At 39.1% G+C, this 13,248-nt stretch overlaps 1 protein-coding gene across 2 annotated transcripts; it reads left to right on the top strand.

Annotated features, from left to right (window-relative positions):
- The first annotated feature begins 131 nt into the window (after nucleotides 1–131).
- Nucleotides 132–13,042, top strand: LOC307040886 (tyrosine-protein kinase CSK-like). Of its 2 annotated transcripts, none has more exons than XM_079684099.1 (13): nucleotides 132–605; nucleotides 6,096–6,195; nucleotides 6,314–6,427; nucleotides 6,526–6,638; nucleotides 8,044–8,263; nucleotides 9,177–9,270; nucleotides 9,386–9,451; nucleotides 9,867–9,966; nucleotides 10,068–10,158; nucleotides 10,245–10,318; nucleotides 10,616–10,811; nucleotides 10,910–10,996; nucleotides 11,401–13,042. In XM_079684099.1, the coding sequence occupies exons 2-13, from the start codon at nucleotides 6,181–6,183 to the stop codon at nucleotides 11,584–11,586; spliced, it is 1,356 nt and encodes a 451-aa protein (XP_079540225.1). In that variant the 5' UTR covers nucleotides 132–605; nucleotides 6,096–6,180; the 3' UTR covers nucleotides 11,587–13,042. The 2 variants fall into 2 exon arrangements, with proteins under 2 accessions (XP_079540225.1, XP_079540226.1); XM_079684100.1 differs by lacking the exon at nucleotides 132–605 and adding an exon at nucleotides 3,377–3,399.
- Nucleotides 13,043–13,248: the final 206 nt, after the last annotated feature.

Below are 13,248 nucleotides of genomic sequence, written 5' to 3'. Positions count from 1 at the left end.
ATTTTGTCCACATTAATGATCTAACACCTTCACCAAATCGCCTGAAATGAATTTAATGATACATTTTTAGCCGTACTAGTTTCTCACTAACGCGCATGTGCACTGCAAAAACAAGGTGGGGCAAACAAAACTTGAATGTGTGTGACTGCGAAAAGGAGTGGGCTGAAGTAGACTCATATTAATCTGAAAGCAATCGTTTAATGGCTGCAATATTTAACAAGTTGGGCTATCGCGTTTTCTCCTCACTCATTTTGACTTTTTCCACAAAATCACCGTCGAGACTGCAGTGAGAAGTTCGTAGCAAAGTTGTTTTTTCTTCATATAAAGGGGCTTTTTCAGGTGATGTTGACAGGAGACGCACCAACTAAAGTCTCGGCTGGTTTTATCGAGATACTTTTGGACTGCTGAAGGTTTCGTGTCACCTGGGACAGATTTCACTTCCTCATCGGGGCTTTGGTTTGTTTTTTCGCCTCGATATCAACTGTCGGTATTTTTTTGGGGTGAATGGGAATTTGTGTGCTGTCGCTCAGATGAAAAGGCTCTTCGGACAGTAAACAAGTCACCTGTTATTACCCGAAACGTCTCGGTTTTTGCCTGAAAAAAAGGTAAGAGTTCTATTTTGAAATTGAGCCTTTTCTTGCAGATACAGTGAAGTTGCTGTGTTGTGGTTGAAGTAGGCTAAATAACAACCCTTAAGTTAATTTTACTTCCTTGTATATAATGAGTACAGGGTAACTAAATGTGTCATATCCTGCCAATGTGGGGTGCAGCAGTTACATCACGCAGCCCTCTAAATGTCTCTGTTCCAACATGGTAGATAATAGTATTGATAATAGGCAATGTATCCTGCTGACTCAAAACTGTCACATAGCCTGTCATCTTTTAACGTTTATTTGTGTCTTATATTGTAAAACATAATGCAGAAGTAGAGGGTTAATAATGTATTTCAGTTTGCTATTGCTTTTTGTCACTTATCTCTCATTCTAATGAAACAATTTACCAACCAGAACCAGCATTTGTGAGAGAGAGGAACTGAGGAGCCATTGGGTGTGTTTCAGGGTGATGCCCCTTTTGCAAATTTCTGAAAAAGACTGAAGCTAGTCTGCTGATGGCTGGCATTGTCTTTATAATATGGCAGAAGATGGAGGGTGACACATCTGAAAGAAGCATGAAGCTTGTGAAACAGGCTCTTGAAACCACAGCAAAGCATGTGTTGCATGCACGGCTGCATCAGCAGGGCATGTTGAGCACAGCTCTCAGCCAGGAAGTGTCCGTCTGCTGCTCAGGCATTCAAGCGCTGCCTTAAATGGTGTTTTTGACGTGTAGACTAGTTTTAAATCACCAATTACCCACACATGTTCGAACATTGGATAGAAGTAAAATGCAAAGTTTGTTGTAATGCCTGGGTGCCAAATTGAGGGGGGGGGGGGGGTTTCCCCTGCCACTCTGACGACAGTTTAGCTTTTCAATGTGACGTTTTGTATTTTATTATGATAAGCAAGTTTGTTTTACATGTATACCCTGTCAATGGCTTTTATGCCGCCTTATATCAGCCTCAGAGGCAATACTGACAGTCATTAAAGTGACACAATGAAGGCTTGTGCAGCAGGGCCTGCCACTGGACTCGTACTTCCTGTCTTACTTCCTGCAGACAGTTGATACAGTGAGCTCCACAGTCAAGCTGCTGTCCTGGAGGCAGAGGTGATTTCCTCCTCTGAGCTTTCTGAAAAACATCTGCAGGCTCTCAGACTCGCATGGCTGAACGTTGGCAGGAACTCTTTCTGTTTCGGTACCATTGTGTCCTTCTCGGTGCACTTGGCCCTGCCACCCTGCTGCTGTAATGGTGATGATAACAGGGCAGCAGCATCAAAGCAGTCAAAAGAGCCTCCCGAGGCAGGAGGGTCAGGATCATACATGTATGAGAGGCAGATTACCCAGGACCCCCTGCTGCACATAGAGATGCAGGAGCACACAGTGAATAACACAGACATACTGCTCATTTTAAAAGTATTGCTTCAAATCACACTTAAAGCACAGAGGTTTTATCAACAAAATACACCAAGAGTACTCCTTACATCATTACATGGCCGCTGTGTCTGATTTATTGCATACTATATTATTAGATTGTTAATATTGGTGTATCGATATGTAGGCAGCATTTTACTTTTGTAGCTGATCAAGTCGTTTTACATTTGAGATACTTTATATAATTGTCAGGTGTCCAGAGGATCCCATCCAGCCTCTGAATTAATCGTTAACAAGGCATTTGATTTGATTTGTTTATATACAGTAGCTATGTTTCTATTCAATGGTAAATGTTAATTGTAATTAATAGTGGAGCTTAAGTACCCTCAAATAGAAATACTCAAGTGAAGTACACGTCCCTCAAAAATCTACTTACAGTAATGGAGTAAATGTACTTTGAGGAAACATTTCAAAGACCAGTGAATAACGTTGTTTTTCAGTGACAAATATCCACATAGACGTCACTGTATCACAGCAGTTTTTCTACACCTTACATGATCAGCATTTTCACGTCTGCAGATAGTCGAGGGAGTGGCAGATTTAAACAAGACCAAAGAACATATTTTTACATTCCTGTCCTGTCTTGCTTGGTTCAGTCAGGCTAACTCTCATCTGTAAAGTTCAGACTGCGACTGGCTTGCAAAAGACAAGAGCCAAATGTTGATCAACCAGTTTGGTTTGAACAATTAGATTGTTATGGATGTCAAGAATATGCAAAATGGGACTATTGTATCTACAGTTGCTCTCTATCTACAGGTATGGCACCTGTATTTGAGTTACTTGTTACATTTGGAGTGTTTTTGTGCTCTCTGGGCTTCTTTCTGACTCATTTCATGTTAAGCCTGCCACTGGGTTTGCTGATTTCCTGTTGTTCTCAGTAGCTTATGCCATGAGTCGATTCTTCTGTAACACACAATTTCCACAGTCTGATATATAAATTCACTGCTTAAAACATATCATTGTATTTATGTGTGCCTGTTTGAGATCATTTACTTCATAATACCAGAGCAGCTGACCCTTGAACTCGCTGCATAAAATATGAAGTGCAACTGATAACTAATGAACTGAAGCTTTACTGAACCTAAAGCCAGTTACTGGGCTGACTGATTTATGATGATAAACTCCTCAATGAGACAGAGGTCAGTAGAAGCTCAGGGGTCAGTAGAAACTCACAATGATAGCCTTGTCCCCTTACTGAATCGAACAAGCTGTGGTTCCATGTGGAGCTCTCTGGAAATGGCAATGTGACACCATGACAGACCGAGTTCTGTCCCTTTCAGTCAACCGCTGCTGGCCTGCTGTTGCGATGAGTGGACTGTCCCAAAAGACAGGAATTAAAGAGATGCGTGGCCCCACTCATCTATTCCTCAGTCGGTGAGATCACTTTGCTTCTTCAATGAGGACAGACAGATTCTGTTGCAATCAACAAATTCTGTTTTAGAGCATAGTGAGCATTTCTACTCTACGTAGATTTGATTAAGATTGTATTTGTAACCACACTAGTAGCATTGCTCTTGGGATGGCATTGTTTGTCAGTCCTCTTTGGTCAAGGCTGTAATATCTCAACAACTATTAGATGGATTGACTTCAAATGTAATGCCTTGAGAACTGTTGGATGGATCACAATGACATTTAGTCCAAGCACGAATAGTTTTTGTTCCACTTTCGTGATCCACTGCCTTATTTTTGGTGCTATTTATAACATGTGTTCCAATCTTTCATTTTCACGTAAAACAGACAGCCCTATGAAAAAACATTCACTAAAACAACACAAATTGTATTAATAAAATATTCTTCAATCTATAAAAGCAAGGCTATGCAGTTAAAAGGAGTTCCTTATGCGTAGACTTTTAAACCGTTAATAGGGGTCACCTGGAGGGATTTGGGTTAGGATTCTTTACAATGAGAATAATGCTCTACTAGCATAGTTTCAGACTTATAGTTTTTGTGTTTCCTGTTAGAACATTCCCCCCCGAGTGAAATGTCAAAGTATCACATAGAAAAGATGCGTTTGGGACGAGCAGATGCAAAGTGGGGGTGTCCTTGCTTGGTTGCTGGGCCTGGGAAATATGTCCAGATAGACAGCTGTGGGGTCTCCACGGGGAACAACATCCGCGTCATCCTCATCATACTGGGTGATGACAGTCCTCTCTGGGACACGTGGACGTTTTAAGTCTCACATTTAGTGTCTTTGAAGAGGCTGGACCTTTATTTAAATGTATGACATAGAAGAAATGCCAGTTTATGTATTCAATGTAAGAAATCTGCTTTTAAAAGGAAGAGCTTAAAGAGAACCCCACCCAAATACTGGTGTTTTCTAAACCTGGGCTCTCTCACAGGAAGCTCATTGCACAGTAATGGAGACGTCGGAGGATGTGACCTCATGTAAAGTGACAGATCTATCAGCCAGGATTTTCCCTTAGCACTGACCATTAATTCCCCCCCCCCCACTTCTCCTTGGGAACTGATACAGGAAGAGAGGAAGTGGTGTTTTTCGGCGGAAGGATTGAGAGAGGGGATGTTAAGCATGACTTAATCCAGAGGTCATCATTTGGTTATACCGGCTCTGATGTGTTGTGCATGTATCATGGAAACGCGGCCCCTGGGTGACTCAGGTCTAAGGTTAGAGTTGCAGTGGCTGCTTTATTGACGCAAAGAAACGCTGGGCTGGATGAGTCCCTCTGGCCTGGTTAGACCACAAGTTTGCATTCCTCCGCTGAACAGAACTATCTTAACTCCTACAACGGCCAGTCATTGGTGCTTAGCTGGAGAGTGGAGTGTCCATTTTTGGTCAAAATGAACCGAGCACCATATGGAGTACATACTACATAATAGATTACGTTTACCGCCTTTTCTTAATAGGCTAGAATATTTTTTAGAAATCTTCTTTAGAGTATATTTCTATGTTCGCTGAAGCCTTGTCTTTAGGTACAAACTGTACTGTTATTCTGCATCATGGAAACATTCTGCCCCAGTTGTGAAAGTGTGATTTCAAAAAAAGAAGACTTGTAAGTTCTGCTTTCTGAACCAGTGAGTTATTTTTACTCACACGGTCTGATCTGACGCTATTCTGACTGCATTCTGATAATAGCTGAATTTTTCACTATTGAACAAATTATACATGACATTACAAATATACACCGCGTTCATGTCACTCAAGGTCACCTTACATCACACCTGTAGCTAGAGGTGGGAGAAGTACTCAGATCTCGTACTTGAGTAAAAAGTACCAGAGTTTTGGAATACTCTGTTAGAAGTAAAAGTCCTTCATTCAAAATGTTACTCAAGTAAAAGTAGAAAAGTATTAGCATCAAAATATACTTAAAGTACTTATTATCCAAATTGGTCCATTTCAGAATAATGTAATATATATATATATATTTTCCATTTAATTATTGATGCATTAAAGTGTTATCAAAGCTGGTAAAGGTGCAGCTAGTTTTAATGACTTAGTATGCTCCAAGGTAGCTTTTTAATTTACTCCAGGTGTAACTAAAGTCTTATTTAAGTGTTGATTATATTTCACATAATTAATCCAAATATAAGTAACTAAAGCTATAAAATAAATGTAGTGAAGTAACAGTACACACGATTTACCTCTGAATTGTAGTGGAAGAGAAGTACAAAGTAGCATAACATGGAAATACTTGAGTAAAGAACAAGTGTCCTAAAATTGTACCTAATTAAAGTACTTGAGTAAATGTACTTAGTTACTTCCTACCTCTGCCTGTTCGAACACAAAACGTACGCATTAGCAAAAGAAGCACCAGTACTTGAACATCCATGGAATCCTCATAATGAGATATACAATGGGCAACTGAAAATAACTCAGATTCAAGATCGGTGTAAACTGCTGTTAAAGTAAGTAAGATGGGTTCAAATGATGGTTTTGAAGAGCGGTTTTGAATTTTGTAATGGGTTCCAGTTTACGATGTGAGCGGAAAGTGTATTTCTCATACTATTAATATGCACTTACACACCAATAAAACACACATGAATTGTCTTGCTGATACTTTGTGTGTAGATATAGTAAGGCTGGCCTACTGACTTCATTCTGTTTCTTTTTGTAGGTACTGCATGTTTGTGTGTGTTACCAGCTCTAATGTTAGCAGCTAGAAAACATCATCCCCTGTGAGAGGATTGAACCGCCTCACCATGACGGAGGTGCAGGTAAGACAGGCCCTCCAGAGAGGGTGCAAGTCAAAACGTAGATACACAACAAGACATGTCTGATGAGAAATGTGTGTGACATTTGTTTACTAATTAGTGATTTGCCCATTTCCCGTAGACTCCATGGCCGCAGGGCACAGAGTGTGTGGCCAGGTACAATTTCAAAGGCACATCAGAACAGGACCTGCCCTTCAACAAAGGAGACGTGTTGAGTATTATTATCGTCACCAAGGTAAAGTTACAGTGCCTAGAACTTGTAGTTTTTTAAAAATGCAATATTTAATCCACACCACTATTTTAATTATTCATTTCTGACATTTTGTTTTTCAGGATCCAAACTGGTACAAAGCTAAAAATGTTGCCGGTCGCGAGGGAACGATTCCTGCCAATTATGTTACGAAAAGAGAAGGTGTGAAATCAGGAGGGAAGCTGAGTTTGATGCCGTGAGTACACAGATTATCATGTTTGACTTCTGATGCCCAATATTATCTTTCACTCTGAATAGCAAACATCATTAGACTTATGTGTGTTCTCTATATTTCAAAAGTTGCCACCACACTAGCTCTGGTTTGCTTCTGCAGCGATGGCTAAAATAGCTCGACGTTGCCATCGCTCTGTGGCTGTGTGGTTGCTGTAGGCAGATGGGCTATTTGTCGTGGCACTGGCGCTGCAGTTATGTGAATGGCGACCACAGATGGGTCGGGCTGTTGTGTAATTGCAGTGCACTTGTGTCTGTTTCCAGCTCAGCCCTGCGTAGCTTCCTGTTGTTTCTCGTCTTTCTCAGACTGAAGTTATCTAAAAGATCTCTCTGTTTGTCCACATGATTGGATTCCGTGTGCATGCATGCAAGCATGTGAATGAATAAGAGTTTTTTTTTTAGAGCTCTTAATCACAAAATAATGTCTAGAATGACTTAATAAGGGCAAACCAAGCTACAAAACAACAACCCTTGCCTTAAACACACCCACAAAAAGGCCCTTTAAAACATAACATGGCAAAATACAGCTATTAAAAAGGAATAACTGCTACCCTAAACCTTATCTAATTAAAACCTCACTTTAAAGATGTATAATGTCCTACAGAACTGTGTTTCTGAGCATCTATTCTGCTTGTACAGCAACACCTTTTTACAGTTGGAGTATCAAAGGACTCCAGCTGATGTTATCATAGGAAACGCAGCTCTTACTGAATTATTGTAAATATAATCTGAGATGAATGGTAAAAGAGGATGTCGACCTTTTGAGTGAAAGCTGTATCATGTTTGTGAATATGAAATCCCTAACTAAAGGGAAAATCCCTGTTGTCGTACCTCAGAGGGAAGCTGCTTCTGTTCCTGTCAGAATAGAGGCTTTTTCTCCTTTTCCAATAAGCTTTTCTGTGTGATAGTGGAATGTAACTTTCTCATGGAGACATGCAAATGGCTTTACTGTACATACTGTGGCTCTGTCATATGCAAATGAGTGTCATCTATACCTTTTTATCTCCAGAACCGTATTGGTTTTATTTGCATTAAGCATCCATTTACAGTAATACAATATTATAAAGTGCAAAAAAACTGAAAAAAAAAAAAAGATGGCGGGACATAACAGTTTACACATTAACATTAAGAAGTTCATAATTTCATTGAGGGACAGTTGTTTTGTGTGCCTCCACCTGTAATATGTTTTTTAAATGACTGATGCAAACAGTAGGAAGTTAGCTGAAACAATTAAAATAGATTTCAATAATTTAGTTTCTAGAATGCATACATTATCCTCATTTTAAAGATTGTTGTGATTAGATTAGTTTTGGTCACATTGTTTTAGTGGCCTCTATTCATTTGTTGCTTCTCTGCGTCTTGACTCCCAGATGGTTTCATGGAAAGATAACTCGGGAACAGGCAGAGCAGTTGCTTGTCCCTCACGAAACCGGCCTGTTCTTGGTGCGAGAGAGCACCAACTTCCCCGGCGACTATACCCTGTGTGTGAGCTGCGAAAGCAAGGTGGAGCACTATCGCATCGTCTACTCCAACGGCAAGCTCACCATCGATGACGAGGGGTACTTTGAAAACCTCATGCAGCTGGTTGAGGTAAGACATTAGATCTCTGTTTAGTTTTTATTCATAAAACGGGATGTTTCGAGTGCTCGCCCTGGTGCTATATAGATCTCTGTCTACTGTATGTTTGTTGTGTTTTCCTGTTATGAGCCCCCGCGTCTCTGTGCTACCTCATAGACCACATACAGTTCCTGGAACAAATAATGAACAGGAAGTGTCAAAGAGGAAGAGTGAACAAGCTGAGGTGCAAAGTTCTAACCTCAAAAAGACGCGGGGCCTTTTACTCTCAAAACGAGTCCCTTTCCTTTTTAACATGCTTATTTTTAACTGAAGCCTTCGAAATAGTTCATGAGTATTTTTAGTCCGACCTATTTAAGGGGAAACCTTTTTCCGTTGTCCATTATATATTTAGCTAATTTGACTTTACAGCCCTCTATTGGTCATTCTGAAGCACTGCTGAGTCTAAATGCCTGAGAACTTTAATGCAGGTTGAGGCTCTGTTATCGAAAGGTGGTACAGTTATATGCCTAAATAAAAGTCAAAACCGCAGATACAATATTATGAATCAAGAACAAACAGTTAACATGATAAGGAATATTCAAACGGACAAAACACAGCTTAATCTATGAATTACAAAAAATTTACCGGTAAGTCATTTTTATTTAAAGTGAGACTTCATTATTCAAATTGATATGGACCTCTTCCAGAAAACGCAGTACATTTACAATAATCCAGCAACATTTTCATTCTTTAAAGGCAAAAGGATTTTGTCCAGGTGGAGTGTCTCCTGATAAATAATTGAGCTAATGATGTACCAAAGGTTGTTCTGTTTTCTAGAAACAATAAGGCTATATGCAATAAGCAACTTTTGGAGACCCCTTAAAGTGCTGTAATGCTAGTGTGTCCATTTCTCTTCATCCCTTGTTTGTTTTTGCTCTGTATGTAGCACTACACCAAAGATGCTGATGGTCTGTGCACCAAACTAATTAAGCCAAAGCTGGAGGAAGGCACGGTGGCCGCTCAGGACGAGTTCTCCAGGGGTGAGTCTCCGTTTGTTGGTCAATTACAATTTATGCATCCACATTATTTACGAGGAGCATGTATGGGCCTGTTATGTTTCAGCTTCATGTTGTTTCCTCTTTAAATGGCCAACAGGTGGCTGGTCCATGAGCAGAAAAGACCTCAAGCTGCAGCAGGTTATTGGAAAAGGAGAATTTGGAGGCAAGTTGCTTCAAGTTTACTTTGAATAGTAGAAACGTGACCTAATTGTATTGTATTGCTTACATATGGCAAAGTTCTGATAAGTATACTGAGCATGTAGACAGGAGTAGACTTACTTTACAAACACAAACAGTATACTATGAACAGGTATAGGTACACATTCAGCATTAAATCTTGTGTATAGAATTTGTACAAAGGTTTTGATAAAAGTCGAGTAAAACCTTGGAGATGCAAACTTTGTTATGTAAACTAAATATCAGCTAAAAAAACCTTTAACAATGAAACACATTCCCTCACCTCTCATGGTTTAAGAGAAGGCTTTGGTTTTTCATATTTGTTTGTTTTGTATATCAAAGGGATGACACTTTAAAATGTGAGTTAACCATTGATTTTCTATTGTTTGTATTCACCTCAGATGTCATGGTGGGAGACTACAGAGGGACTAAAGTAGCTGTGAAGTGCATAAAGAACGATGCTACAGCACAGGCCTTTATTGAAGAGGCTTCTGTCATGACGTAAGAAAGATCCGATATTTTGCTACTCTGGTTTTAGAAACACGAATGCACAAGTAACATGTAAACAAATAACATGTCTGTGTGCTCTTCTCCTCTCTCAGGCAACTACGGCATGATAACCTAGTGGGGCTGCTTGGAGTGATCGTCGAGGAGAACGGGAGTCTGTTTATAGTTACTGAGTACATGGCCAAAGTGAGTGGCAGACTGTCTGTCTGAAAACGTGTCAACCTCCAGAGTGACATTCAAAATATATAACATTTCTGTTTTTGTTTTTTCAGGGCTGTTTGGTTGACTACTTGCGTTCCAGAGGCCGGACAGTACTCGATGGAGAAGCTCTCCTTAATTTTGTTCTGTGCGTATGACTAACACTTTATCTACAATTACACTATATTAAAGTCAGGGAAGCTTGTTTTTGATTGGCTGCATAATGTTGGAGATATGATTAGGGTAAATACATCGTAAGCAAGGCTCACTAGATTTAAACTAAACCATGTTGAACTGCAAGAACATTCTACTGTGTCCACTTTAGGATTGCCCATGTTTTATTGGATCATCAGGAAGTGTATACTGCATGTTTTTGATCCCACAATTGAATGTGGAAAGACAACAGTTCTGAGGTTTTGAACTTTGTTTTCCTGTGCTTTCACAGAGACGTCTGTGAAGCCATGGCTTACCTGGAAAACAACAACTTTGTCCACCGAGATTTGGCAGCACGCAACGTTCTTGTGTCAGAAGACAACATGGCCAAAGTCAGTGACTTTGGTCTGACCAAAGAGGCCTCCTCCACTCAGGACACTGCCAAGCTGCCGGTGAAGTGGACCGCCCCGGAGGCTCTCAGGGAAAAGGTATGCAGTTGTTTTCATGGACTGTTGTTGGTGCTTTGCCTTGTGTAGCTCCCAAGATGTGAAATAAACTCTACGTGTTTTTTTTCCCTAATCAATAGAAATTCTCCACCAAATCGGATGTTTGGAGCTACGGTATTCTGCTTTGGGAGATTTACTCTTTCGGCCGAGTGCCTTACCCAAGAATTGTAAGTACCAATATCTTTTCGGGAAGAGGCATAAAGAAAATATGAAGGAAAAATAAGGGTTTTGATTTAAGAGTGAAACTATCCGAAACAGCCTAGACTCTTTCCTTTTGCTGTAATACCTGAGAGTATCATACTAAAGTGTACAATTATGATGTGGTATTGCAACCTTTCTACATAATATAACACTACTTATAATGTATGTAACAAAAATGCATTCATTAGATAAAAAAGAGACAATCAACCACATTGCTCTTTAATGAGAATATATAAAACTAGAACTGTATATGCACTGAATTTGAATGTGTTGATTGTATTTTAACGAGTTACATAGTTTGCCTCAAATCGTCCTTAAGCTGTTTTCTGTCAAATCTGTCTTTCTCACAACTACTTATTCCGTTCTGTAGCCATTAAAAGACGTCGTGCCTCGAGTGGAGAAGGGATACAAAATGGACTGTCCAGATGGCTGTCCTGAAGTGGTGTATAACATCATGAAACAGTGCTGGAACCTGGACCCTGCTGCTCGACCAAGCTTTCAGATGTTGAAGGAGTGGCTACAACATATCAACCAAGGGAAAGGGAAAAAACCTTAAGACATCTGACAGAACGGATACAAAAAGTGACTTTCCTCTCCCTTCATTTCGACCACTTGGACCACAACCTAGGAGGAAGAAATATTTTGAAGACAATGTTAGATTTGTCCGTGAACCGTAACTGTCAACGTTTATGTTCCTAAGCAGCATCCATGTCTCAGGGTGTTCATATTGCAGTTACTCTTAGTATCTGATTCGGTTGCTCTTTCTGCGCTAGGTTTTCAAGAGGGAATGATTAAGTGTCATATCAACGAGTCTTTCTTTAATACACAGTGCCTTGACCTGTTTTGTGTATTTTATGACCTTTATGTTGATAGCCTTGGTCGTATTGGGGACTGCATTATTTTTTATGAACATTTACTGTGGACCGTGACATAATTTGACTAAGTCGACTGAATCCATTGTATCGGTTTAAAGAGGAGAGACATGTCAAAAGTAGAAAGATGGTTTTGATACATCATTACACACTCTATTCCTTTTTTTTTTTTACAGTTTCATGGTACACCTTACTGCATGATCGTATAATTATTTTTTTAAGAGGACTAAGTTAAAATAACTTTAATTATGCAGCTTTACATTTTTTATTGTCTATTTCAAATGCCCTATAAAAGGAAGTGTGGACAAATGTAAACTTGACTACTGATATAGAACACCATTCAGCTGATTCATGTAGAAACCATTCCCATGTACAGAATTGTCCATCCAACATCATGAAATGTTTCTATTTTTCTGATTCTTCAGATTGAACCAAATATTCTGGATTTTGTATGTAAAGAGAAAAAAGAATGTTAATAAATTACATATTGAAAAAACGTTTTTATTTTCCTTTTTTTCAAAGTTAAGTATTAGCTATTTAATATGGAATTATTCATTTACACTTTTAAACCAATCAAACTCAAATAAATGAAAATCAAATACGAATGGTACCTAAACAATTTGGAGATATTTATATGTTACTAAGTATTTCTATTCTTTGCTGCTTTCTACTTCCACCATTAACCTTCTCTCAACTTTTATAATATGTTGCATTTAAAAAACCTGGATAACAAGATAATAACAGCCATTAGATTAATAAAGTACAGTATTAAAAAAAGAGTACAAATGTATGTACTTGTTTTATAATATTTTATATTATATCAAGACCAGGCTCAAAAACCAGAGAGGACCGAGCAGCTAGGCCCCAGGCTCTGGAACAGTCTGCCCCTCCATGTGAGGTCGGCCCAGACCCTTGGGGTTTTTAAATCCTCACTGAAGACTCACTTCTTCTCTCAGTTCTTCTAGTCAGAGTATAACTCCTGACATTTCCCTGTGTTTTGTTTTTATATTTGCTGTTGTAAATTATTGTCTTTTGTTATTATTGTAGTAAAGTGTTTTTATTACATGTCATGTACAGCACTTTGGCCGACCAAAAATCCTTTTAAAATGTGCTCTATAAATAAAACCTGATTTGATTTGATATATTCTAATACAAGTTATTCCTTTAAGCCATTGCAGTTTAAGTTAACAGTGCTATCAAGAGGTTCCGTTTCTTATTAACAGAGGCTGTGATAGTGGTTATGTAATTTTCCCTTTCTTCAAACGGCAATCAAATAATACATGAACTAATAAGTAAATATAAGTCGTCTCATGGGGTTTCAACGATTTAAGAAGCGGAACCTTGAG

This window comes from Notothenia rossii (assembly GCF_949606895.1).
Source record: "Notothenia rossii genome assembly, chromosome: 5".
Classification (NCBI taxonomy): domain Eukaryota; kingdom Metazoa; phylum Chordata; class Actinopteri; order Perciformes; family Nototheniidae; genus Notothenia; species Notothenia rossii.
The sequence above is the reverse complement of the archived record's forward strand: the minus strand, read 5'-3'. Positions and strand labels throughout refer to the sequence as shown.

Excerpts from the sequence above, each read along its gene's own strand:
- LOC307040886 (XM_079684099.1), top strand. Across the intron at positions 6,428-6,525 it reads GTATTATTATCGTCACCAAG|GATCCAAACTGGTACAAAGC; the intron begins GTAAAGTTACAG and ends TTTGTTTTTCAG. Across the intron at positions 9,271-9,385 it reads TCAGGACGAGTTCTCCAGGG|GTGGCTGGTCCATGAGCAGA; the intron begins GTGAGTCTCCGT and ends AATGGCCAACAG.